Source organism: Lagopus leucura, unplaced genomic scaffold (assembly GCF_019238085.1).
Source record: "Lagopus leucura isolate 7727_CA_CO unplaced genomic scaffold, USGS_WTPT01 Super-Scaffold_100001, whole genome shotgun sequence".
Taxonomy (NCBI): domain Eukaryota; kingdom Metazoa; phylum Chordata; class Aves; order Galliformes; family Phasianidae; genus Lagopus; species Lagopus leucura.
In genome coordinates, this window is record NW_024962262.1 from 95077166 (window position 1) to 95104303 (window position 27138).

General features: G+C 47.8%; 2 protein-coding genes across 3 annotated transcripts in view; one reads left to right on the top strand and one right to left on the bottom strand.

The window, feature by feature from the left end:
- The first annotated feature begins 125 nt into the window (after positions 1-125).
- ATP1B1 (ATPase Na+/K+ transporting subunit beta 1) lies at positions 126-13622 on the top strand. Its single transcript, XM_042866667.1, has 6 exons — positions 126-328; positions 2280-2408; positions 8694-8849; positions 9619-9803; positions 11497-11577; positions 12221-13622. Exons 1-6 carry the CDS (start codon positions 229-231, stop codon positions 12485-12487), a joined length of 918 nt encoding a protein of 305 aa, XP_042722601.1. The 5' UTR covers positions 126-228; the 3' UTR covers positions 12488-13622.
- NME7 (NME/NM23 family member 7) overlaps positions 13420-27138 on the bottom strand; it is a 91895-nt gene continuing 78176 nt past the window's right edge. The window contains exon 12 of one of the 2 annotated variants that reach the window (XM_042866665.1): positions 13420-13693. In XM_042866665.1, the coding sequence (XP_042722599.1) occupies positions 13661-13693 (33 nt within the window). In that variant the 3' untranslated portion in view covers positions 13420-13660. The remainder of the gene's footprint in view (positions 13694-27138) is intronic. The other variant, XM_042866666.1, reaches the window with a different exon arrangement.

The window sequence follows — 27138 nt, forward strand, 5'->3', positions numbered from 1 at the left end:
CGGCGGGCGGGGAGCGCGGCCGCTCCGTGCCCGGTGGGCTCAGCTCGCTTCTCTTTCGCCCGTCGCCGCCGCAGCTCGCGGTAGCGTCCCCCGCCGGGCCAGCGCCGCCGGCCGCCCCTCAGCGCGGGCGGGAGCACCCACGCCTCCTCGAGCCCGGGGTGCGGAGTACCGGCCGGGGCCCCTCCGATCCGACGTTCATTCTCTCCCGCCGCCCCCCGCCCGCTCACCATGGCCCGCGGGAAGGCCAAGGACGGCGACGGCAATTGGAAGAAGTTCATCTGGAACTCGGAGAAGAAGGAGCTGCTGGGCCGCACCGGGGGCAGCTGGTGTGAGTGCGGGGCTGGGGGCGGCGGGCACTGCAGCGCGGAGCGCCACGCCTCCATCCCCTGCGGCGGGGTTGCGGCGGGGCCGGGGGCTGCGCGCCTTCCGCGGGGGGGCGGGGGGGGGGGGGGGGGGGGGGGGGGTGGGCCGACCTTGGCGAGGGCGCCTCGTCCTTGGGGCGCCTTCCCCGGCATCGCCGCGGCGGGCGGGCGGCCTCCCGGCTGCGCCCCGCTTCTTCCGCTGTATCCTTCCCCGGAGAAAGGACGCCGAGCTGCCTGCGCCTCGCCGCAAGAAAGCGGCTGTCCGTTTCCGCGCCCGCGAGGACGGAGAGGCGGCTTCTTGCGGCGATGCTCGCCCTCGCGGGGCGCCGCACGAATGGCCCTTAAGAGCCTTAAAGAGGGTTTTGCTGCTTTCCGTGCGCACGCGACGCGGGTGCCGCAACCTGGCGGCGGCTGCGGGCAGCGTGATGTTGGGTAGCGCTGACCGTGCCTTCCCTGCGGCACGCCTGTGTTGCCCGCCAGGTGCCCGTGTCCGCTTCAGGGTCACTCCTTGAGCTGCTGGCCCTATGCCCAGGCACGTGCCGACCTGTTGCGGGCCGCTTTCTCATACGGTGCCGTGTGCTTGGGCCCGGACCTGTGTGTTTTTTGAAAGCTTGACCTTTAAGGTGCCTTTGGTGCTAAGAGCATCCTGCCTGGGAAGCTGATCAAATGTGCTACCTCCCAGCACCGGCCTTTTGATGTTACAGTGCTCAAAAGCATCGTTACGCTGCAGACAACGGCGTTAGTGTTTGGTTTGTTACAACAGCACCTCCTATGACCGTGCTCTGGAAAAAATTTCCAAATGCTTCTGACGTCACAGCCACTGGCTTTACGCTGCCTGGATACCAAAGAGTGTTTTTTAACTCGTGGAGAACCGCGCTGTTGCACCGAGCTCTGCCCGCCAGCCCTGGCTGTGGTACGCACCAGGAGGACAAGAGAATGGAGTGCGTGCTCACCGCATCCCTCAGCCTCCATCGCTGGCAGTTCCCCCTGGTCCTGGTTCCTTAGCAGATGAGAAACAACCAGCCAGAGACAGCTGTGTTAATCAAGAGGCTTCTCAGCTGATGGAGGCTTTTGTGCTGGGGCTCAGGAGAGGAGGAATACTTTCACCTGCTGCATCCTCCCCTGCCCTTGTATCTGCTCACCTTGAGGCCTCCAAACAGGCCTCTCTTCTCCCTGGCCTGCAGCAAGGTCAGGGCATTGGGATCAAGTGCTCAGCGCCTGCCGCACTGCCTGGCTTGTCCCTGCGGCCCCATTAGCATACAGTTGCTTGGCATGGGCTGGCTTATCCTGGTGATGCCTAGTACGGCATGTTACCGTGCAGTTAATCAGTTGAGATAATCTCTGTAAACCAGTAACCGATACCCAGAGTATGAGCTGCGCTGTGTCTGAGGTTATTTTAGTCATCTCTGTTCAGACCAAAACTGAATTCAGTCTGTCATTATTAGAGAACTCTTTTTAATTGGAATTGGCAGTGCTGAACTGCCTTTATAGATGCAAGTGATTGGCAAATACGGAGTGCTTTGATGCATATAAGTCCTTCCCTACACTTGAGACAGAGCATCGGTGATTATTTGTGCCTAATTCCTGCTCCTGTTCTTGGATAGAAGCCAAATTCTGTATTACTAGGGAAGGTCAGACTTCACTGGTGCTCATAAACCAGAATCTAATAGCTCTTTAAGATTCCCTGGAAGTAGCTTTGAGGCTTGGAGAAATGTGGTATGAGCGTCCTTCAGAAACCTACTGTGTGCAGCATGTTTTCTCTGTGCTGGGCTTGTGTCCCGCCAAAGCCTGTCACCTTGTGGTGGCATTGCTTAGCTGAGGGATCCATGGAAATAGAGAAGAACACAATTTAACCTTTGTGCTTCAGAGTACTGAGAGTTTTGGGGCTTGATTCATCTTTCTGTTCTTCTCTTGCAGTTAAGATCCTCCTCTTCTATGTCATCTTCTATGGCTGCCTGGCAGGGATTTTCATTGGGACCATCCAAGTGATGTTGCTCACCGTCAGTGAATTTGAACCCAAGTACCAGGACCGTGTGGCACCCCCAGGTAACTGGATGGAGGAAAGTGATGGCTGGTGCAGACTGTTCTGGGGGCACTTCAATTACTCACCTCAGGGAGGAGGATGAAAACAGCATCTCCTTGCTGCAGTGCATATTGCTAGGGGGTGGGTATGTTCCAGGCCTTCTGTGTGCAGCACTGGTGCTAGAAGAAAGTCCTGTTAGAGCTCAGGCTTGCAGCACACTAGGCTTTCTTCCTGTCTGAGAGAAGCCTGAACCTGGATTAATGCTCTCCCTTTAAACTGAAGCAGTGGGGTGAGGTTCAGACTTCACTTGGGAATGAGCTGCGCAAAGAGCTTGGGTTCAAATTCTTTCATAGCCACTATGTTCCCATGGGGAAAATGGGTGGACAAAGTAAAATGCTTGTCAGTGAAAGTGGGGTGCACAAGGAGAAAGGGGAGAAGGTTCCAGTTCTGGATGTGCTTAGTGAATCACATTGGTTAATGCTAAGTTGTGAGCTCCGGGAGGCAACTGCAGCAGCGAATGTGCAGTGGGAGGATCAGAGGTGAGTCTGGTGTCTCCCGATGCGCAGCTTTTCTCTGCTAGATCAAGCATGGATCTGCCAGAAATGCAGGTATCTGCTTGAGTTGTGCCCAGCCTGCCTTCTGTGCCCACTGCCGCAGGGTCCCTGCTCTGCCTGCTGCCTCCTGCGGCAGCTCTGCACGTGGGGGGAGCTGCGCAACTGCTGCCTTCCTGTATCGCGGGTGACCTTGAGGCTGCTTGGCACTGGGTATGGTAATGATCTGTCTCCAGTTGCTCTGTAAAACAGCTTTTAATAACAGTGGTATTTAAGTGACAATTGTGAGGCTGATGGCTTGTGGCTGCAGAAGCTGGCTCTGGTGTCACACGGCGTCTTACAGTGCTGCTGTCTGCGGAGCTGTTCTGTAACCATTCCCAGCTCCAACAACGCAGGGAGTGCTGCCTCACCAGACGGTGCTGGTATCTCGGCAGAGAATTGTCTCTTGTGGATAACTGCTTTTCCACCAACACTTTGAGAACAGAGAAAGGAACTGCTGTCAGCTTGTGGCAGTTCTTAAGGTACTGGAATGGCTGGGATAAGCGCTGCCCTCAGCGCTGATGCTGGCTGTTCCCACCTCTGCATCAGGCCGTGATGCTGGCGGTAAGGACTCCATACTGCTGACACTGACCAGAGCTGTTGTCTGCATTTGAAAGACAAACATGGCTAATGGGGAATAGATATTTCTTAAATGTGGTTTTCCTCAGTTGAAGCTCAGGCGTGAAATAATGAGCAGAAAAGTGGATCTTGGGTCGCATCCAGACAGTCTTGCTGCTTAGTCCGGTGTCACCTAGTTACTCATTCTAGGTAAACTGTTAGGATCACAAACTGCTGTTAGGCAGAGCTAATTGCAGAGCAACTCTGTAGTAAAATTTCTTTGCAAGATTTCAGCCTGCAGGATGTTATTTGTCTTTTAATTGCCTACTGCACCACTGAGCTTTATCTTCTCGTAACAAAGGGAAATGAATTTCAGGATGCTGGCTTAGTGTGTACTATAGAAATTGAAAAAGGAAGAAATAAAAAGGTTCTAAGGGATTTTCTGAGTTTGAAATGGGCTTTGGGACTGAAATCAAGCAGTATAAGAGAATCCAACAGTGAACAAATGGCAGCATGCAGCCCAATAGAGAAGGTTTAAAGAACTGCTGTAATGGCATATGCACACAACACAGCCCTTCGCAGGGCGTCATCTGATGTTTTTCTCCATGTGTGGACAGGTGAAGGGTGGCTCTTACTGTGGTGTCTGTTCCTTGTTCTGCAGCATGGCACCTCTTAGACCACAATACATCATAAAGCTTTCATAGAGACTGAGCTTGTAGTGGGGTGCAGGGGATGCTGTGGGCAGACAGTAATCACTGTGTTCCTGTAGTATGCAGAGGGCTCCCTGTACTGCTAACAGAACTGCACCTCTGGCAATTAGCATGTGTTCACTCACATGGTGAGCATCTAACTAATTTTCCATGAACTGACAGCCCTGCAGCCTATGAACTATGTTTAAAAAAGTGTTATGCAATTCTAGTTCCTGGTTCTTGTAGGGGGAGTTGCAAGCAGAGTACATATAGTGGCAGCTTGATAGGTCCCAGATGTCCTGGAAAGCTAGAAAACCTGATTTTGTGCCTGTTAAATCCTTTGTCCTTGAGCAAGACCATTTTGTGATCCCATGTGGTTGGGAAGGGTGAATACTTGACTCTCCTTCAAGGTTTACAGGAGGAAGTGCTGTAGAGGCTGCTGTAATGTCCTTTTAGTTCTGCGTTATGAAAGGTTCCGAACAGCAGCAGAAGATACAGGATGTTTCCTCAAGTTACTGATGTGGGAATATAGCCGTAAAGTGCTCTTTGTAGCCAAATGTCGTTTGTATGCTAATTGATTTGTGTGCTGAGCACAACGGGGATGTGATGCAGCTTTAGGGCAGCTGACTGCCATACCTTCCATGGTGCTTTTTGCTCTTTCTCCCTGGGCTGGGAGAAAAGGGGCAGTGTGGTCACCTTTTGTCCAGCCTTGCTGCTGTAGCAGCAGGCACAGTAGGCTTCCATGTGTGCTGTGCCTCGGACTCTGCTCTACCCACAGCGCTCGCCCTGCTGGCAGGGAAGAGCCTCTTCAAAAAATGAAGGTTTAATATTCTGTGTTGAAGTCCATTTTTCTTCTTCCCCAATGGAAATGGGGCTGTGTATCCTGCCATCTCGTGGTGCTCCTGTGGACCATGATGTGCCTTGCAAACAGTGCTACGTGTGCTTTGAAGTGGTGGCAAAAAGGAGGTGGCCTTTTCTAATTGGGAGAGCTCATGTCTCTGCTGTGTTAAACGTTGCCTGGGCAGCATCTGCTGGGAAGGGCTGCTCTCCTGTGTGTTCTCCATTCGGTTTATTCAGCTCTGATAGCAGCGGGGAGATGGAAGCCAGGGTGATAGGAAAGCCCCAAGAGGCCTGTACCACCTCCTGTTGAGTCACACTTCTGCTTCTGTCTCTTATCTCAGCACCTAAGCATGAAAAGCATCTGAATCTCAAGCTCTAGGGACACTGTCTGCCTCCTCCAAGCCAAGCAGATTTACTGCATTTCTAGAAAACTTGCACCTGCTTTCTTGCGCTTCTGGGACAAGATAGAGGGTGAGTTAGAGTTTGGAAGGGCATCAGTTAGCATGGAGACGTTGAAAGCCCACCCTCACTTAGTGTGTGGGGTGTGAAGTAGCATTGGTGTAGTGGTTGCTAAATTTGTCATCTGTGTCACCCAAGTAGTGTTTAAACTTATTCTGAACCACGGTGCTGGGAAATGAGCACTGCGTGATGAAGCAACTGTAGTTCCTGCAGGCTTGCACAACCGCTGCTACTAACAGCCCTGACCTACTGCTTCTAGTTCCTTCTCCTTCACCTTCAGGACAGTGCTTTTTCTCAAGTGGTGCTCCTGGAGCTTAGAAAGCTAGAACACGGAATGTTCAGTTGGAAATGAAATGGATTAAGTGCACTTGTAATCTGCGGCAGTATTCTGGGAGTGGAACTGTGGCTGGAAAAAGAATTAGGGGCTTGTCAGACTTGTCTGGTTTGAGATACTTCAGCACATTTGGAATTAGATACAACCTTTCAATGGTTTCTGTTACTGAGGTGAGGCACCATTTGTCTCTTGTGCAGACAGTGTCAGTCAAGTGAAAACAGTGATCTTACTGCCTAGCAATGCACTCTGCGAGGCAATTACAGAAATAGTATGTCAGAATCAAAAGTGGTTTTGTCTCTGTTTTCCTGGAAGTGAGTGCCTTGATTCTTCCATGTTATGAGCAGCATCACCAGATGTGACCGGTAATAACACGAGGTGACCTGTGGCACACGTAATTTGAAAATGGAGAGAGTTTTGTTTGGACTACTGACCGTGGGAACATGCAAGGCTTCATTTCTGTCTCCCAGAGTTTGTTGATGAATGGCTTCCTCGTGAGCACGAGTCCCTGAGAGCCTTATGCAGCCTTGTACTTCCTTATTGCCCACCAACCCCTGGCAGGTAGCACTGGGACGATTCAGCTCGCACCCTGATGCTTGTTTCAATTCTCCCTATAGGGATGAGAAGCTTTCAGAAAGATCACAATGTTTTGGAGAGGGTTCCCCCTCTTTTCTTAGCAAATCAGCATTAAACAAATTTGCTCAGGAAAGGTTTACCTATGGTGCCACTCTGGTAACGGTACTGAAGCTTTTGTTATTCCTTCTGTGCCATCTATACATTCATGCTCAAAACAAAGAAATAAATGATAGGCCTGTGCTTAGGGCTGTGCGTGCAGTCAGTCATGTGTGTGTGAGTACGGAAGTTGTGGTGGAAACCACTGATAGGTTTTCAGTCGGCATCGAGCACCTTTTGTCTTCTCATAGGTTCACTTGTTTGTCTCCAAAGTGGAAAAGCTGATCCTTACTTTGTTCTTGTCTTGAACAAAGCGAGCCCCTGTGCCACCAAAGCATGTGCTGGGCTGAGGGCAGCCAGGCTTTGCTGTGGCTGATGGCTGTGGTCAGGAAGAGCTTTCTCTTGGAGCCGCTGCACGAGGTGCTGCTTGGACTCTGGTGCTGCTCTGCAAAGGTTTACAGGATGGACTGGGAGCCTGTTCTCCAGGTCTTGTGGGTGGCTGGAGGATTGGTGCTGGGCTCTCCTGGCAGTGAGCTCGGGGCTTTCACGGGGGCTGCAGGGCTCGCTCTGCCCTTCACCCTCACTGTGCCTGCCTGGGTGGCTGTGGGTGCGATAAAAAGCAAGTGGGGACTTCCTTGCTGCTAGCAGGTCTGAGTGAGCTAACAGCCCAATGGCCTGAGCAAAACTTAGCAAGCCTGGCCAAGCTTTCCTCAGTATTATATTTACTCACTCAACTGATAACTGTAACTTGAACTCTGGAAGAGGCAGGCCCAGTGAGTCATTTTGAGTAACTCCACACTCACTGCTTCCTGGTGGATCAGTAACGTGAGGAGAGTTGCCGGGATAGGTTGAAGTCCTTTACGAAAACCAAATCCAACTTATTTTATGCATCTGTAACCATTGGTAGGACAGGAAAGCAAGGAGCTGCTTGAAAAGAGGTTGAAAGCTCCACTGACTTTGAAGGGTGCAACTTAATTCTGCTGATGGAATGGTGAATTGCTTCTGAATATGTAATGCTGAGCATGGGCAGTTTGTACCAAAGGGAGCTTGGAGTGGGCAAAGCTGCTTCTTGGAATAAAACCTGAAATTGCAAGCTGCTCTCCAGGTGTCTCACTATCTTCAGCCACCAGGAGCTGCCTTCAGAGGGAACAAAGCTCATCTTTGTCCCAGGTTACAAATTCCATCTCAGTGGGTAGGGGGAGCGGTGAGCTGGCCGAGCAGCGGCTGAGCAGAAGCACAAGAGTGGCCTTAGGAAAACAGCTGGAGTCACAAGCTGCTGCCAGCTGGGGCCAGACTGCTGAGCTGCCCGAGCCTTGCTCTGAAGAAACTTGTTGGCAACAGACCTCTTCTGAGCTGTCAAAGGGAATACTGCTCTCCTGCTTGTTTTTTTTGGTTCTTGCTAAAGTGAAGATGGCAAACTGAACAAAAGTTGAGACCTGAGTAATTACAGTGGCAGCCACGAAGGCAGCATGAATTCCAGTTCCCATTGCTTTAAATTTAAGTGTTAGCCATGCATCAGTGCATTCAATTAAAACATGACCTAAACTTCACGCAAGAGCAGCTATTTCCAAGTCCCATACTGACAAAGGGCTTAGTGTTTTTCATCATCTACGGGCACTGCTTCTATCTATTCCACGCATTCTTTTTCTACTTGTCCTCCTGAAGTCAAAACTGGAGCCAGTCAGACAGCCCAGGATATAGGATGGCCTTGAAGCATCTCTCTTGGTGGAGTGGTGTTTCCCAACTCACAGCATTGCAGCTTTCCAGGTCACCCTGTGAGGTATGCATGTGTAGGAGCCAGCGTCCCTGAGAGCTCACAGTGTGGCTGCTCTCAGGTGCAGGCAGCTTCCTGCTGTTGTTGGTGAGGAGGCAGGGGCCTGCAGTTGTCTGCTTTTCTGGAGGAAAACCTTGACTTGTAGCCTTCCTTCTGGAGCTGTGATTTTTATCTGTGCAGTGATGCAAACCTCATGATGAATATTCCAGACTCTTGGTGGAAACTGGAGATAAGAGCCCTTCAGAACCTCCCCTCTAGTGAGCTTAAGTTGTTTTCTGTGAGTCGTGAGGCCTGAAAAATACAGATTAGTAATACTGCTTTGTGCTTTCTGTGTGTAGTGCTGCCCACAGGCCATGCAGCTCTTCATGTTTTCTTCCTGATTTTGTTTTCCTTAGGACTGACTCAAGTCCCTCAGGTACAAAAGACAGAAATTTCCTTTACTGTCTCCGATCCCAAAAGCTATGACCCATATGTGAAGAATCTGGAGGGGTTCTTAAGCAAGTACAGTGCTGGTGAGCAGACTGACAACATCGTATTTCAGGACTGTGGAGGTAAGTCCTGGTTATTTCCTACATTGAGGGCTCTGACCAGTGCCTCTGTTGGCACATGAGGGTCAGTAGTGGCATTTTCTGTCTTCATCTGTCCCTTTCCTCATACGAGCACCACATGGTAGACTTTAACTGGTGGGCTTTGGTTCCATTTCTGTCAGCTGCTCATTTAAAGATGAGTTTGGACAGACCGGATCTGGCTGGGAGTGTACCAGAAGCTTATTGCAAAGGGTATGTGGCTGGGGACTTGCAGATTGCTCTTGGAGAAGATTGCAGCTGATTCTCCACAGCATATAGCACTGACCTTATAACTTCCATGAAAGACATGGGAGGTTTTACTGGTGACTTTGCTGGGGGACTGTGTCAGTAGTGTTGATGCAGTTCTGCAAAACATCTGGAAGATTCTAGAGGGCAATGAGATGATAACCTGTTAATACACGCATGTAAAATCTGAGGGGATCCCTCTGTTACAAAAAGTTACCAAAAAAATCTCTGTGCTCTTGTATTGCCAATGTTTGCTCTCGTGTAGCCCATAAGAACTCTCAGTTAGGCAGACAGCCCACAGACGCACGGGGCCGTGATCAGTCTGTGTAGGGGGAGGAGCAGCTGGGCACAGGCCTGTGCCGCAGGCCCAGGAGGTGGTATTGGAGGTGGTATTGCCCGTGTGGGCGAGTGGGAATCCTGAGGGCACAGGGATGCAGAACTAGGGCTGTCCCTGATGAGAAGAGGGTCGCACTGCATGTGATTGTTCTTCCGTTCCTCCCCGTGGTAGACACACCTGCGGATTACAAAGAGAGAGGACCATACAATGATGCCCAAGGTCAGAAGAAGGTCTGTAAGTTCAAACGTGAGTGGCTGGAGAACTGCTCTGGGCTACAGGATAACACCTTTGGGTACAAGGAGGGCAAACCATGCATTCTCGTCAAGCTCAACAGAATTATCGGCTTCAAACCTAAGGCAAGTACCTCCTCCCTTTCTAAATGAAGCTACTGATGAGGATGGGAAGCTGGCTGCGGATTTGCTGTGGTTCTGGAAAAGTCCTTCAGCTTGTGCCTGCTTTTCTGTCTCTGTAGAGAGAGAGCAGTATTAACCCCGTTCTGCAAAGGAGAGACTGTGAGATCATTGTATGGCCGGCTTTAAAAATGGTTTCATTAAAAAGCAACAGAAAATGCATACGGCAGGTTCACAGCAAGTAGCCGTGAGCCTCATAGTGCAGACTCCTGCTCAACTCTGGTGACTTACAGAGCCTGCTAACTGAATTACTCCAATGAGGTGTTTTCTTCAAATGATAAAAACCCACGTTACCTGTGTGCTGCTACATGACAGTCCCAGACCTATGGTGTCTGCAGTAGGATCAGCCAGTTGTGTTGTGCCTCAGACACCTTCCCCAGGTGCTGCAGAGCTGCCTGCCTTGCTAAAACCACTTAGTTCAGTGCAGTAGTGCTGTATGAGGTATTAGACTATGAACTGTAAACTACATCTGGGAGTTTGGTACAGCTCTCACAGCAAGAAAGACAAGATGAGCTCTGGGTTACTGAGTGCAGACTCAGAAAAACCATGAGTGTCTGCTGTTCTGCCCCATGCTTGGTGCTGCACTGAGAGACAGGTTTGTGGCAGCTGTTGAAGGAAGTTAATCTGGGCAGGAACTGCTTTTACTTTATTTTTTTTCCCCAGCCCATTGAGATGCCAATAAATTGTATGAGAACTCAGAGGCAGAGTACAAGTTATTGAATGAGGCAAAGTTCTCAGTACACCGCTCCATTTCCTGGATGGAAAGCCACGCGCTGGTACATCAGGCAGCCTGCATCACCATCAGTAGGCGTAGTTGAGAGGAGGGGGAAAGGCTGGCTCACTAACGTGGTTGGAGGCAAACTTGTCTACAAAAGGAAGGCTGTCCTGTGCTACAGGAGATCAGTTGGATCTTGAATCATCTGATCCCAGGTGGAAACTGTGTGCAGGAATTTCCTGTGGCAGTTGCAGGGTGCTGTGAAGATGCACAGTGTGATTGAGGAAGAGGAGGGTTTGGTGTGTATTGAAGAGCAGGGTCTGGGTGCAGTGTGACTTAAAGTGTGTGTATCTGAGGCGGTGTTCATTTGTTCCTCTATTTCATGCTTTGGCAGAAGCCCTACATCTTGTGTATAGGGAATGGTGTTTGCCAGGCTGATCTGAGCTCTGCACACAGCTGGCACTGCCAGCTTTTCTGGAGTCCTTCCACATGGGTGATGTCAAAGTTCAGCAATGTTGTCAGGTGTGACCACCTCTGTTGTTCTTTGCTGTGTGTTCCTAGTCCTGACTGCATTCACCTGGCGGTCGGGTTGGCAATCTCCCAGCACTGCATCTCCTTCTGCCACTGGGTGACATTTGCACAAGCAAACAGGAGATGCTTTCTTCAGTGACTCCATGAAATGAAAGTGTCTGTAGGAGTAGATAGCAGCTGTACTTGGGTGCACTGCAGTGCTCACAGTTGTGTCACTCTGCCTGTCTGTCCCAAGAACCGCCAGCGATGGCTTGTGGCCTCAGGGGCTGAGCCAAAGGGATTCCTGTTGGCTGTGGTTTGGTGCCACCGAGCTGTGCTGCTGCGCAGGTACCCCAGTCTGTGTGGATGCATCATCCAGTGTGTTAACGTTGCACTCTTCTGGGTTTCTTCCAGGCACCAGAAAATGAGAGCCTCCCTGGAGGTCTTGCAGGAAAATACAACCCCTATCTCATCCCTGTCCACTGTGTTGCTAAGGTGAGTGAGATATAACAATGGAGAAGTGGGGAACTGCAGGCAGAGTCTTTGTCCAATAGTAACTGCCTCCTGCTGCCCTTCAGCAGGTGGTTGGGGTGGCTCTCTCGTGGGAGCTCTTTCCTCAGTAGTGGGAGCTTCTCAAGTGCTCTTGGTGATGAACAACAGCAGTGCCCTCACCAAGAGGGTGAGGCCAGAAGTGGCTGTAGGGCTGCAGAAAGTTGTACTGCAGTTCTTAGCAAGGATGGCTGGGAAACTGCTCTGGTGAAGAGATATTTACTTAGGATGCTAAAGCTGCTGAAAAGGAGCAGAGGCTTTTTTGTTTTGTTTAACCGAAGACAGTGGTCGCACAGAAGCTGTGCTGACTTCTGAATGTACAAAGAAATGGTTGTGTGAGGTTTTTAAATAAACAAATTGTGAAAAATGCTCTTCCTGGCTGCACGTGCTGGGAGGGCACAGCTTGGGAGCTGGTGGGTAGGCAGCTCCCTGGTGCCCTTTGGGTTGGGGCAGTCCTGGTGAGGCTGTGGATGCGAGGAGCAGCAGTCACCAGAGAGAGGGCACAGTACTGATAAAATAAACCAGCCAGTGTGAGAGAGCACAGCTATGAAATGGGTGTTTTCATCGTTTGCTCTTTTTCCCATCTCAGAGGGAAGAGGACTCGGACAAGGTCGGCGCGGTGGAGTACTACGGCATGGGTGGTTACCCGGGCTTTGCCCTGCAGTACTACCCGTACTATGGCAAGCTCCTGCAGCCACACTACCTGCAGCCACTGGTGGCAGTGCAGTTCACCAACCTGACCTACGATGTGGAAGTGCGTGTGGAATGCAGGGCCTATGGGCAGAACATCCAGTACAGCGACAAAGACCGCTTCCAGGGACGCTTTGATATTAAATTTGACATAAGAAGCAGCTGATTGTAAGCACAATTCTCTCTCCCCCCTCTTCCTCCTAGCCATTTAAAAAAGGTTTAAAAAAAAAAAAAAAAAAAAGAACAAAAAAGAAAACCTACTAGTCTTGAACAAACTGTCATACGTATGGGACCTACACGTAATCTATATGCTTTACACTAGCTTTCTGCATTTACTAGGTTAGAATGTAAACCAAGTGTAGCAATAGCGACAAATATTTATTCTACTGTAAATGACAAAAGAAAACAGAATTGAGCCTTGGGACATGCCCATTTTTACTGTAAATTATAATTCCATAACTGACTTGTAGTAAGCAGTGTTTCTGGCCCCTAAGTATTGCTGCCTTGTGTATTTTATTTAGTGTACAGTACTATAGGTGCATACTCTGGTCATTTTTCAAGCCATGTATCGTATCTGTTTTCTACTTCTTGTGAGCAAAGACTTCTGCTGTCCAAGGTGTAAATACTCAATGGGACTAGAACTGGCATGATACTTCTCATTATTTTGTTCCTTTGAAAAGAAAGGCCCACCTGTGAGACTCTATTCAACAGCACTCCATAAGGCTTCTGACTTTTCTGTGGTGTTAGGATGTTTTCTTTGGAGGGGTGGCAGGCTAAACTAACTTAAGTGAGATTAAAGAGAATAGATGACTGTGTACTGTGCTTTGTAGCGAATGCTGTCTCTCTCTCCACCTTTTCCCTCATCCTCCAGTGTGTCTGTGAGAGACCTGGGTCAGGCTATTGCTGTCCTCAGTGATAGGCACAACTCTTTGCTTTGTATATTTTCTTTTTTCTTTTTTTTTTTCCTTCTGGAGGCATCGCACACTGTGGTGCTAATGTCTTTATTGAATGTTTTAACCATTTTCATGGTGGATGAATTTTATATTTATGCAGTTGTACAATTTTATTTTTTCTGCAAGGAAGTGTAATGTATGAAATAAACCAAAGTCACATGTTTGAAAATAAATCTTTATTTTAAACTTTATAAAAGCAATGCAGTACCCCATAGAATGGTGTTAAATGTTGTCTAAAGTGCAAAACTCTATGTTCTAACATGTAATACTTGCCAGGAGTACAGTGCTCTTGTTGATCTTGTATTTCAGTCAGGTTGACATATTGGACAAATAAATGAATGAACACTGCTCTGTGCCCGTGCCTTCTGCTTTGAGGGTGGGAGCTCTCAGTTGTCCAGAATCTTGAAGAAGTACTGCACCTGTTTCAGAAATCAAAGGACGTCATTCTCATTTCCAGCTGAGCTTGAGAGGTTGACACATCCGTAACATCCACTGTCAGTGTCATAAACTGCTGCTGCCACCTTTGACCAGATGTTACGTGTCTGCTCTAGAACAAAGTGACCTAGGATGAAGTAGTGGCTTCCCTCTCTCTCAGCTAGTTGCTCCCTCAGAGGCTGCAGCAGTACCTGCAACTGTGCTGTTCCACAACCACTCAGTTGAAAGGTTCAGCACTTTCCTCTTCACTTCACACTCTCTGAGCCTGGGGTGTCAGCTAGTGGGTAGTAATAGTGCATCCTTAGCATGAAGCAGCCACCAGAGGTGAGTGCCATGGGAGCAGGGAGGGCGGGAGTCACAGCAGCAGGAGAAGGGAGCTGCAGGGCTGAGAGCTGGGCTGGGTGCCGCACTGAGCACAGGGTGCTGCTGGCAGGGCTGCCCAGAGACTTGATGAGGTTTGGCAGCCAGCGTCCTGCTGGAGCCACTATCATTTCATTCTGTGTGAAGCGGATTGCCAGGCAGAATTTCTTTGTGCTGAAGTAACAAAACATTGATATCCCAAAGCAAGCTCTTGAAAAAGCCTTCATAATAGGAATGCAATATATTAGAAAAGCGGCCTGCTGAACTTTTTGCCATCTGCTAGGAGGACAAGCGCAGCTATTGCATGCTACAGCATTTAGCGTAAGCATCTGATCATCTCCAAGCAGAGCAGGAGCAGACTGGAACACCACCTTCAGCTGTTTGATGTGCTGCTGGGGCTCAACAAAGACATGGTAATTGCACTAAAATCCTCCCCTGCAGGCAGGCCAAATGAGCAGCGTTAAGAAGGAAGTGCAGCCATTTGGCTCCTAGAAGTCAGTGGGCTGACACTGATCAATCACAGGGGTGCTTGGATCACGGTTGCCTTAGACACGGCCTCACCCCTACAATTCATGCCCTACGTGCATGGCATTAGAGAAACAAAAAGCTTTCATTTTCAGAGCACCAAGAGATCCAGATAATTTATCTCCTAACTTATCATGTGAGAGCAAAGTCCAAGCATGAACTACTAATAAAAATAAGGTCTTACTTCAGGGTTTGGTCTAACATCATAGAAACCTTACAGCACCTGTCGTCCTTCAGGAAGCACGTGTCACAACGCACTCGTAGCATACACCCTGATTAATACACTATAAAATAATACAACTCCAAGCTCCTATCCTCAGCTCACACCAACTCAGTGACCTCATGTCACCCATGGATGAGGTGCCCACACACCTGCCAGCCTCCCACCGTGGGGACCAGCAGGTGCCATGACAACCCCGCTATCAGCAGGCTGCTCCTGGCTCCAACCACAGTGGTCTGCAGGCTGTTGGACTTCTCGCTTGTTTATTTTTCAGTTTGTGTTGCCTATGTAAAAGCTGTTCTCTTCAGGTTATCTCTGCCTTACTGCCCAGCAGTAAATCACCCTATAAACCAACCACCCACCTGAACACTTTGTTCCCTCTGCTAGGTTGGCTCAACACCGTTAAGTACAACTATAACCATTAACGTGAACTTTATCACCGTGTTGATACAGGGCACCTGTGTTTCTGGGTTACACAGAGATGCATAAAAATACTAATAAAATAAATAGCAGCGTAACACATTTAATGACAAGCATCTTTAAGCCTGTGCCAGCACTACCACTTGCACAAATACACAACAGCCATCGGTGTTAACAGTGCCAAATCTGAGAACTTTTGGACTGGTGCTGCCCACTTGGCCCCAAGCACCTGAGCTACCATGGCTAAAGCCTGGTGCCACAGACACTGGGCTGGGCCCCTAACAGCAATGCTCACAAAGCTGTGTGTAGCACAGGTCCCGTGGCTGTGAGAAGTGGGCAAACTTCAGGCAAGGAAACTACCAGATCCCACCACTCCTTTGGACAGCCCTGTCCCTCCACGCCGTAAGATGCTGAGCAAGTGCCTCCTGCTCGCTATCTGTTGGCACCAGAATTGTTTGCTCTGACCCCTTGGGTCATTCACTGCCCCTGACTTTTGGCAGGCAATCCACCCAAGCCTGGCTGAAAGCATCAGCTTACTTATGACCTACAGGTGACATGAGAACAAGCACAGCAGTTATGCATTGTATAACGTGAAAATGAGGGCCACTGTGTTCTCTTCGTATATAATTATGATGTGGGTCAGCCACCTCCCAGTGCCCATTAAAACCTATTAGCGTCTGAGATGGCTGTGGTACACGGAAGGCTCTTCACCCCAAGAGCCTCACCCTTGGGAGAAGCTCCAGGCAGCAGGGTAACAGCTGTCCCGCTCACATGACAAAGCATGTGGCGCTTTGCAGAGATGAGAACCAAGGCCAAAGACTTCAGTACCACCAAGAGACAAGGGATGCCCTCCCAGTCACAGGTCACAGCTCCAAGAGCCCAGCTCTAGAAGCACCACGCCATCTCCCAAGGGGAGCCAGGGCTGGGAGGTACCCATACGGAGCTCCGGCCAGGGTCAGGCTTTCCACAATGCCCGACATTGCAGGAAATACAGCCACTCTCATTACCAGAGTCCAAACAGCATAAACCACAGGAAAAGCAGCCGTGCGTATATAAAGCCTCTCAGCACACCTTACGTTTGACCCAAGGCAAGGTCAGCTCCTATGAACCACACACAGATGAAGAGGTGGTAGGGGAATTCACCTCTGCACACACCAGGGAGGGGTCAGAAACCAACTGACTCCATCTCCTGACCTTCAAAGAGTGCTGATATTCAGGCGTGCTCATTCTTTCCCAGGGATGGAAGAGGATTAAATTTAAGATCAGCACTCTCCTTGCAAATCCCAGAAACCATCTACCTGCTTTACAGCATGCCGCTATGCCCGCTCCAGTTCCTGCTCAGGGACTAATAACAATAACGTTCAGGAAGTAATAACAGGGATGAATAACCGCGACTTTCTGGCTCTGACCTTACAAACTGCTTCAGCCGGGAGGAGCTGAGAGCTGCTTCAGTTCCCTGAAGATTTGCTTCCATCACAAACACATCTTGCACAACTCACTCTGATGGGGTCGGCTGCTCCCGCTGGAAGCTTCCAAATGTTACCGCAAAGTTTCAGTAGTTAATAAGGATGGCGATAATGAATTCCAGTCTAATGCCATGGCAGAGCACAAGTAATTATCATTTGAACAACGTGTGCACGGAGCATGGAGAGACAGGCAAAATCAGGAAAAAAAGAAAAAAGGAAAGAAATCAAATGAGGCATCCAAGGGAGAGTAGCAGATCTTGGTAATAACCCAGGACCCAGTGCGGTCACAAAATATCCTGAAGAATTCTAGCGTAAGTGGTACAGACACCTACCATTTACTATTTTTACTCAGTAAACAAAGCAAAAAACAGTGCTGAAGAAAGGTGTTGGCCCAATGATGACATGGAATGGCAGAATGGTTTGGGTTGGAAGCGACCTCAAAGACTGTGTGGTTCTAACACCCTAGTGCAGGCAGGGCTGCCACCCACCAGCTCAGGCTGCTCAGAGCCCCATCCAACCTGGCCTTGAACACCTCCAGGGATGGGCATCCACAGCTTCTCTGGGCAGCTGTGGCGGGGACTCACCACCAAGTAAAAAATGTCTTCCTTATGTCTAATAAAATCCCGCCCTCTTTTAGTTTAAAAATGTTACTCCTTGTCCTATCACTACAATCCCTGACAAAGAGTGCTTCTTCATCTTTCCTGCAGCCCCCTTTGGGTACTGGAAGGCCACCAAGTCTCCCCACTAAAAAAGGAGAACAGCACAGCTCCCTCAGTCTGTATTCAAAGAACGGATGCTCCAGCCCCTTGATCATCTTCACATCTCTCCTCTGGGATGGGAGCAGGACCTCACAACTTGGCCTTGGTGAACCTCATTAGGTTCTCACAGGCCCACCTTGCAAGCCTGCCTCTGGATGGCATCCCTTCCCTCCAACACATCAACTGCACCACTCCGCTTGCTGTCACTTGCAAACTTGCTGAGGGTGTGCTCAGTACCCTTGCCTGTGCTGCCAACAAAGTTGTTAAACAGCTCTGGTCCCTCCATCGACTCCTGAGGCACATCACTCTCCCTCTGGACACTGAGCTGTTCACCACACTCTTCGTGCAGCCAACCAACCAATTTCTTATCTACTTTGTGGCCCATGCATCAGATTCATCTTTCTTCAATTCAGAGACAAAGATGTTGTGCAGCACTGTATCAAACGCACAAGTCCAGGCAGATGACATGAGCTGTTCTTCTGCTTTCCTCTCTGTCCCTCCCAGCTCAGGGTATCCTATGATTTGCCATAGAGACAAAGCAAGGCACACATTGAACACGTCTCACAGCATTGTGAGACATGCAGCAATCATTATGTCTTGCCATAGAGAAAAATCCTGGCAATTAAAGAGTACCTTAGCAGTCATGGTCCATTCATACTGACCCTTGGGCTGGCAGTTCTGGACAAGTAGTATTAGAATGATGAGGAGACACATCAGTAAAAAACACGCTGAGATCACAGATTCAATTCACATCCATCATTCAAAACATGCCAGCAGTTCCAGTCCTTCTTCATCACTGCCAAATCAGAACTGGCAGCCGTGAGATGGAAAGCTTTCATCCCTGTATTAATTTTGAGCCATCAGTCATCTCAGTGCCTTTCAAGCAGCCAGACACTCATCAGTACCTTCTCCATGAAATCCCTGTGAAACTGCACCTTCTTGACTCAGTGCAGGTATCTAGCAACATGATCCAGGGGGATGTTTGCTAACCTTAATTTATAGCATCACTAACAAGTACCACTCTCCCAAAACACTGAAGTCTTATAATTTTTATAGGTCATCTCACCTTGAGGTCACTAGTAGGAAACAAAGATCTTTTTGTTCATTAATTTTGTTTTGAACATCAACATGAACTTGGAGCCTTTAGTGCATGCCTGCAGGCACTCAAGGCCAGGTTGGATTAGGTCCTGAGCTGGCAGGTGGCAGGGCTGCCAGCCCTGCCCACAGCAACAGGGTTGGAACTGGGTGGGCTGTGAGGTCCCTTCCAACCCAACCATCTGTAATTCTATGATTTGCTAATGCCTAAAATGCCTTTAAGCCACACTTCACTCAGCACGTCACTAAATTGTTAGGTTAACACACCCAAAACACGTAGATTCCTACCATCTTTCCAGGCAAAAGCAGTGTAGAAATGAAAACTGTTGTCAAAGAAGAGCATCTAATTCACTGACCATACAGAATTATTTTCACATACACACCTGAAGAGAATTTAATCCTAGCAAGTGTGTTTAAACTGAAAGTTAATCATTCTTGTCTCTCTCTAAGGCATCCAGCACTGTAAGAAATAAGGCTCCTCAGGCTGACTGAGACTGGACACACGGGTTTCAAGTGTCCAAATTAATGTCTAAAGTACAGCTGGGAAAAAAGACCCTGTGCACACAAAAAAATCCCCACACCTTTGTAAGGAAAGGTTTTAATAAAGAAAGACTACTGAATAACATAGTGCATATCCTGCTTTATGCTGTGTGCTGAAAACAGCCACCTCAAACATCATGTATGGTTATGATCAATTCAGAAAATATGGTGAAAGGGCAATGGGAGATACACGTTTTGAAATTTTACTGTACATTAGAGAAATCTGGACTTTAAACAGGATGTAAAAGAATCACTACAAGACCACAACCAAAATACAAAGAAAGTGAGTTTTATGCTATTTACTATGTAGCAGCACAAGAAAACAAGCAAAATAAAAACATGACAGCAAGCACTGCTTTCACAAGGATCCAAGGTAACTCACTGAGTCCCCAGAACCACTGCCTCTATGCATCATACACATCAGTAGGGTCACTTGCCTGCTGTAAAGGTGGAGACTCTTGTGCATCACAGAATCATAGAATTGTTCAGGTTGGAAAAGACCTTAAAGATCATCAAGTCCAACCACAACATACTACCCTAACTCTAACAACTCTCCACTAAGTCATGTCCTGAGCACCACATCCAAACGAGTTTTAAACACACTCAGGGATGGTGACTCAACCACCTCCCTGGGGAGCCTATTCCAGTGCTTAACAACACTTTCTATAAAGAAGTTATTCCTAATATCCAATCTAAACTTACTGTGGCACAACTTGAGGCCATTTCCCCTCGTCCTGTCACCAGTGAGAAGAGGCCAACCCCACTCTCACTGCAATCACCTTTCAGGTATTGGAAGAGAACAGTAAGGTCTCCTCTCAACCTCCTCTTCCCCAGACAAAACAGCCCCCAGTGTGCCTACAATGCCCCAGAGCCAGGCAGCTCAGGTGCAGACAATACACAAGGCCCAGCATCACAGGTGTCGGTGCAAGTTGCAACCCTGAAAAAGCACCTGAGATTTCTCAGTAAAGCTGGGTGTGGATGTGTTCTCACAAGCCACAGGCGCCACTGGGGCTTCTTGCCAACAGTGAGTTATGGCTCTCCAGCCTACTCTCAGAGTATGGAAAGTCACAGTTCTTCTGATTAATGCAAATAGGGTGGAAGTTATCACAAAGAGAGGACAAGAATGTGTAAAGCAACAAGCACGTAAGTGGAATAATGAATAAAAGCAGCCACCCATTTAAGCTCTTTCCGAGCAACACAGATGCTTTGCATTTGGCCAGGGGACCTAACAGGATGCCCCTGGCAGCAGGACAAATGTTATGACACATAAGACAGTAACATAACATGCTGCAAAATAACAACAAAACAGAAACACCATGCAGTCCACAAGCAGTGGTCTCCCGGGCACCGTCATAACTCCTGTGCAGACCGTAGCTCTGTGTTGACAGCGCAGCACCCAAAAAAAACCCACCTTCTATGTAACGTCAGTAGATGTGGAAAGCTCCGTTCTCCTCTGAGACAGGTCAGCGTTGGGAGCCCAAGAGCTCTTTTTAAGTCTCAGCAATCCTCACTGGTTACAGCACTCTTGCCACGGGCTGAGCCCTGAGCTGCCACATCAGGACCAGGCTCCTGGCACATGGATGACCATGCTCCTGTTCAACAGCTGAAATCTATGTGATAACTGCCACAGGAAGCCCTCAGTTCCTGGACTGTGATCAGATATTCCCAACACAGTGTCCCTCCCCAACAGAACAGCAATAAATGCCACTGAGGTCAACACAGAGAAACTTGCCCACATAACCATGAGATACACTTGTAGACAGGTCACTCCCCATCTATATGTCAATGCACTTAAGATTTGAAGAGGAAGAGGGAGAATTTCACTCTGGCTGGTGACTTCAAGGAGCCCGTGACAACAGCCAGTATCCTTATAGGTGATCACCACCATTTTGTTCATTCTGCTCTCTATTTGCACAGCTGCCAGCACAGGATTATCACTCAGGGCCTGAGCCCTCAGTATTACCATAACAGAACACAAAATCAGTACTAGTATGACACTACACTTTGAAAAATTGGTTATTATTAACTGTGCAAGAAGAATTGGTTTATAGAGATTGATAACTCTTAAGATTGTCCATGTTGTTAGCATCTACGCTAGATAGAAAAACCATGTTTGCACTCCAGTCTTCCGTCCAGATTAACACAAGTCTGGCTTTGTTCCCTACCCTCCATGCTTCAACATGATTTTCAACACATACATGTGTTGAATGATGAATGACTTCAATTCTTTTCTCAATTACAGATGGTATACAGTGGTCAGTCACTGACAAAAAAAGGGGTTAACCCAATACAGAAAGCACAAATGCAGCTGATCATTTGCCTATCTAACCTCTGAGGCAAAGCTGGGAGGCGCAGCTAGTTGAGGTCAGGAATAGGAATTCATGTTAAAATATATTTGCAACGCACAGCCATGTGCCACAGGAAAACAGCGCTACTATTACAAGAAGAAAAGGTGAAGGACTCTGTGCTTAAGAAATAAAAGGAGATTCTGAGCTTCTACATAACAAAACCCACTTACTGCTTTTGCTGTAGAAGGCAAGGTTTTTTCTGTTCTCGCTTTAGTCTGCCAAAGAGCCATTGAGTTGCAGCTTAATTGCTGTTGTGTTTCAAGTGGAGGAACATGGAGGGCAAGAGGAAGCAGTGCTGGGGATTTTGGGCTCAAAATGAGGGAACAAAGGTAGCAGTTGAGTAAAAACCACACAGTGGGCCTCAGATGAGTTTCAAAGAAGCATCGTGCCTTCTCTCTGCCTTGACCTCCCCTCCACAAAATGACCTTGCTCAGCGCAACGTGGACAGGTGCCAAAAGCCAAGCACACACAAGTTACCAGGAGAAGGTGAGACTCAAAGAGCTGCTTGATTGACACTCACTGGCTGCTCCTCTCCAGCACTCAGAGAGCTCCGACCTGGCAGAACGAGGAGGAACCAAACCTTGCATCTCACCCTCAAGAGGAAGTACAAGGGCTGAACTATTTCACTACTCTGTTTAAACAAGGTTCTAATTTAGTTTGCCTGTCTAGCCCACAAGCACAGTAATTATACAACTGATGTTCAAAATTAGGCTGCAAGTGACCCAGTATCATCATTTAAAAGAAAGAAAGAAAGAAAGAAAGAAAAAATCGATCATCAACAACGTGTTCAAAATCCATCTACTGTTATTTTACACTTTCTCTTCATATAATGATCTAGTGGGCATGGTGGTGATGGGTCAATGGTTGGACTACATGATTTTAGAGATCTTTCCTCATTCTTTGATTCTATAAGCCTATGGAAAAAGCTTAATTTGCTGTACAACTGTATATACAGCCTGGGGAAATGTTTGGAGGCAGAATTCCAGTGCTAACATTCTCTGATATGCAAAACCATCACCAAATGAGAAGAAGTTTTCCTACACTCCAGGTTCTTTCTGCCCTGTTCCTGTGGCTGTTGGATAAAAAGTGTCAAGAAGTTAAAACAGAGAAGCACTCGGAATCATAATAAGCATTACCTGACAATACTCACTATAGAGCAGAGAGACTAAAATTTCCAACTGCGGCCAGAAAAAACTATTGCTTTGATGAAAACTTGCAAAAAAAGAAACAACAACCAAACCTTCATATTTTTCATTTCTGTTCACTGCAGATGATTAAAAGCACCTTACCATGGATTATGCAGCTCAGTGTGAGCCCCTAATAAAAGGCTTCATTGCAAAATTGCCGTATGACTGAGTGAAACAATGGCTGCTTTATTAATATTTTAAAGGCTCCCGAGGGAAATACTGTACAGCTGAAATGCCCTCAGTGAAAGGTTCATTGCCATGCTATGCACTTCTGCTGTGTAATGTTTTACAAGACACGCTGCCCTGTGAATGGAGAGAGTTAGTTCTCAGCTGGTAGGGGCAGCTTGCATAATGCCAGACAAGTTAATCGGTAACAAGCAATACAGGAGACCTTTGTTCAGAATGTGACACACACGAATTCCACACTAAGCACATTGACGCCTCTGAGAGTTACTCATTGACATGCTGTATTAAACCGTTTGGACTATACCTTGGTGCACCAAAAGATGAGTTTAACAGAACTTCATCCCTCCAGTGTCTTCTGTCCTAAACCGCTGTGTTACAACCTAAAGGCAGCGATCAGCTCGCGGTTGGTACAACAGCATTTCCACCCTGCAGCACACCCACACGTAGAGATAGTGGCAGTGAGGAGGAAGGAAAGAAGCAAGCAGAAAAAAGGCAGGTTGGCAGGGAGCAAGAGTGCTCCTGTAACAGGACTCCGTTCTGATGGAAATGGTTATGGGAAGCATTTATCATGTCTCCCTGCTGCAAGGTGAGTGTCTTCTCATTCACTCTGAATAGCACATGAGATCAGCTTGCTCCTCCTTGACCTCCTCAAATAAATGCAAAGGGAAAGCAGGAACAAGGCGTGCTTCTCATGGCACTGCTTGGAACACCAGACCAAGGTACAGCTGGCTTCTAGCAGGTGGAATGCATGCCGCATCAAAACCCATGGCCAGCTCTTAACCAGACAGAGCATTTAATTAACACAGAGCCTAAGGAAAGCAATACTGGTTTGCATCACCCACAGCACTGGTACGGACTAAGCACAGCTGTGAACTGGCCCATCTTGTCACTGCTTATTGTCTGTCATTGCCTCCCACTGTCCTGAGGCTGGATTCAGCCAGCTGAACTTCCTAGTTTCAGAACGTGGGCAAGTCTGTTCTGCAGGTCTCTGCCAGTAGTTTGTACAGCTGGCGGATACCACGTGTGTGTTTAGAAACAGCAAGCCAGGAGAAAGAGCTTCCAGCAGTACAGACTACCTGCACAGCCAACATTTAAAGTAATGGGGGAAAACATCACACCACTATGGCACAGAATAATAGAATTGTAGGTTGCAAAGGACCTCAAAGCCCACCTGGTTCTAGCCCCTGCCATGGTTAGAGCTGCCATTCACCAGCTCCGGCTGCCCAGGGCCCCATCCCATCCAAGCTGGCCTTGAATGCTCCAGCAGTGGGGCACCCACAGCTTCTCTGAGTAGCCTATTCAAAAAGAAACCATCAACCAATCAACCAACCAACCAAAAATCATCTCTCAGAAGACAAACACATCCCATTCTTCCTGATAACAGCAAAACCACCCCATCTAAAAGGTTATTGTCGTATCTGCAGAAGCCACAAATAGCTCAGAGGCAAGGGAGAAGGCCAGCAGATGATCCCAGAGGAGGTTCTCACTACTGCCTGGCTGGAAGGCTGCCTGTGACACTAGAAGCTGACCCATCTGCCTCCACAGTCCCCCGAAGGAAGTGCCTGATGGCAACTGGCAGCCACACGGAAACATGCACATCCTCCAAGAGGAGTCAGTGGAAAGAGCATCCACAGATGCAGGCACAAGGCCAAGAAGAAAGCTGGCACATTCTCCATAAAAACTGGCTTGACACCTCTGTCCGCTCTACTGTTTCATACATAGCCTAGAAGACACACACTCCCACAGCAAATGCCGTGTTATCGTCCACTAGAAGAATTAGTCATCTAATAACATATCTCCCTCAGCAAAAACAAGGTTATCCCACCCAGAACTCACACACTACAGGACTTGGTTTAGTGGGGAAGTATTGGTGGCAGGTGGACAGCTGGACTAAATGATCTTGGAGGTCTTTTCCAAGCTTGGTGATTTTATGGCTCTGTTTTGAATCATTTTGTTGTTTATCTCACTTATGGCACCATCCTCTACATGTACACATAGATACACATGCCTATTAGGCATTCTTCATTAATGCAAAGAAGCTGCAGGAGACCGACCCTACCCAAACACCATGACATGGGAACACAGAGCTTGTGGGGACAGCCTGGACATGGCAGGTTGCACCTCAGTGGAGAGACCTTTCAGACAGCCCACATAGGAATAACCTATACTCCCTAGTGTCTGGCTACAGTGCAAATGCCCTTAAGGAACCACTCACAAAAATACCTTGAACTGCATGGTATGGGTAAAAATTTACAGGCAGAGCATGATAAAACCCAGAAATACTTGTTTTGTAACAACTGCAGGTTTAGGATAGCAGATTTTTAATGGCTGCAGATGAGTGGATTCCTGCATAATCTGCAAGGTGTTCTGCTTGGTGGAGCTGCAAGGAACTGAGGTGTGCACACAGCACCACCTCCTGTGGAAAGTTGTACTCATTGTACTTCAGCAATGTGAGATTTTCACAGACTGATTTTTAATTTTCTTTCATTCTGTAAGGGGGCACATCAATTGTGAAGCCCGGTAGCCACAACACGTTCCAGAGTACTTCAACTAAACACAGACCAGGATTAACTAATTTCAAGGAACCTTGTTTGTCCAGGGGATGCTGATTCATTGGATCTGATAGTTTGCCAACACACCTATTTCAACAGCACTTTTTACCAGAAATGATTCTCAGGTCCAAGACGGTGAGTGGAGCCAGAGCAACCTTTTCACTGCATGCACATGAAAGAAACAGATGCAACACTGTCTCTGGTGTATTGCTCAGATTCAGAAAAAAATGTGAATCCAGGTGAGCACTGTAACTGTCTGAATGGTTGAAATAGTGCCTGGTGTTTAAAACAGAAAAAAACCGCCAAGATGTAGACTGGCACCTGCTTTGCATATGGAAAACAAATACAAACGCCTGCTCTGAATGAATATCCTAAGCAACATTATCAGTTCACCCGAAAAATAAAGAAATTGAGGTTTTAGCCATTACCTGTGAAACGCCAACATTTCATAAATACCCCACGTCTCACAGATTTTTTTCCTTACTTCCTCCTTTCTCTCCTCTGCCCATTCAAATGGAAGATTTACAGGAGAGCTGTGAATACAGACTGTGCTGAGCTATTTGCGTCTATATGTTGTCACTTACGACAATACATTTTGTACTGATACAAGGACACACAAGTACATGAAATCAATAAAAAAGTGCCTGGCCCAGTAAGTCAAAGTGCTCATCTAAGTGGCTTCAGGGCTCACTCCTCCTGTATCAGCATACTAATAAAAACATTAGCTGCTAGAGCTTTACAACTGAAAATACACTGGTTTTTCCACATGGCCAGTTGTATTTTAGACTCACTGCATCATTCCTCATCTGCGGAGCCCAAGCAAGTTATTCATTAACTCTCTGATATGTTTCAGTCACTGCCCAAAACGTGGAGTAGAACGTAGAACAAAGATAGGACTTAAGGGTCAAACTAGTGGGAGCAAGTGCTGGTGTTTGATTTTTAGGGTTTGGCTTGTTTGTTTGTTTGTTTTTTAGATTAAAAAGTGAATGTTCCTTTTTCCAGGTCCATGGAAAAGAGGACCAACAGAAAACACTGGAAAACTACTGCACTACATTAATTACATATAGTGTTCTAAAACTACGCAGGTAAGCTGACCCTTCCTTAGTTAATCAGCCCTTGTTCCTGAGAGTGCTGCTCCCTTTCCTCCCCAAGCATGTGCCTTTCTTGATCATGATTCTGGGGAGAAAGTTCACTGCCTTCCCTTTCTACTAACCACTGAGTATATGAACCACCAAGGACATAAAGAATCTGACTTAACATCAGAAAGCATCTGATCTTCAGGTACCTCTCGCACCTCCCTGAACAGTTAAAGGACATCACTCCATTTATGGGCAATCAGCCAGCACTATAAGCACCTTTAAAACCTCAGCTACATCTTCAGCCATGGTTGATAAAAACTGCATAGGGTGGTGGGAAAATATTAAAATATGCAGTATCTGGCACTGAGGATACCTGAGTCCTCAAGAAAGCACTGGTATGTTCCCTTCTACACAGGAATGCATCTTTATTGTGCTTTAATAAATGCCATGCACTTCAGGTACACAACAGGATAGTGAGTTAGCCAGGCATCTCCCCTTTCCATACCCATTTTGTTCTGGAAGATCAGAAGTTCCCAGAAGAATTAACATACACACATCAACCTCTTCACCTTCCCAGCGACAAAGCAGCAAGAGCAGCAGTCCCTTTTGACCATTTTGCCCTCAAGCTCCTATGGGCAATGCTGATCCTGTGGACGTGTGCACAGAACACGTGACCACAACGGAGTCTGGATT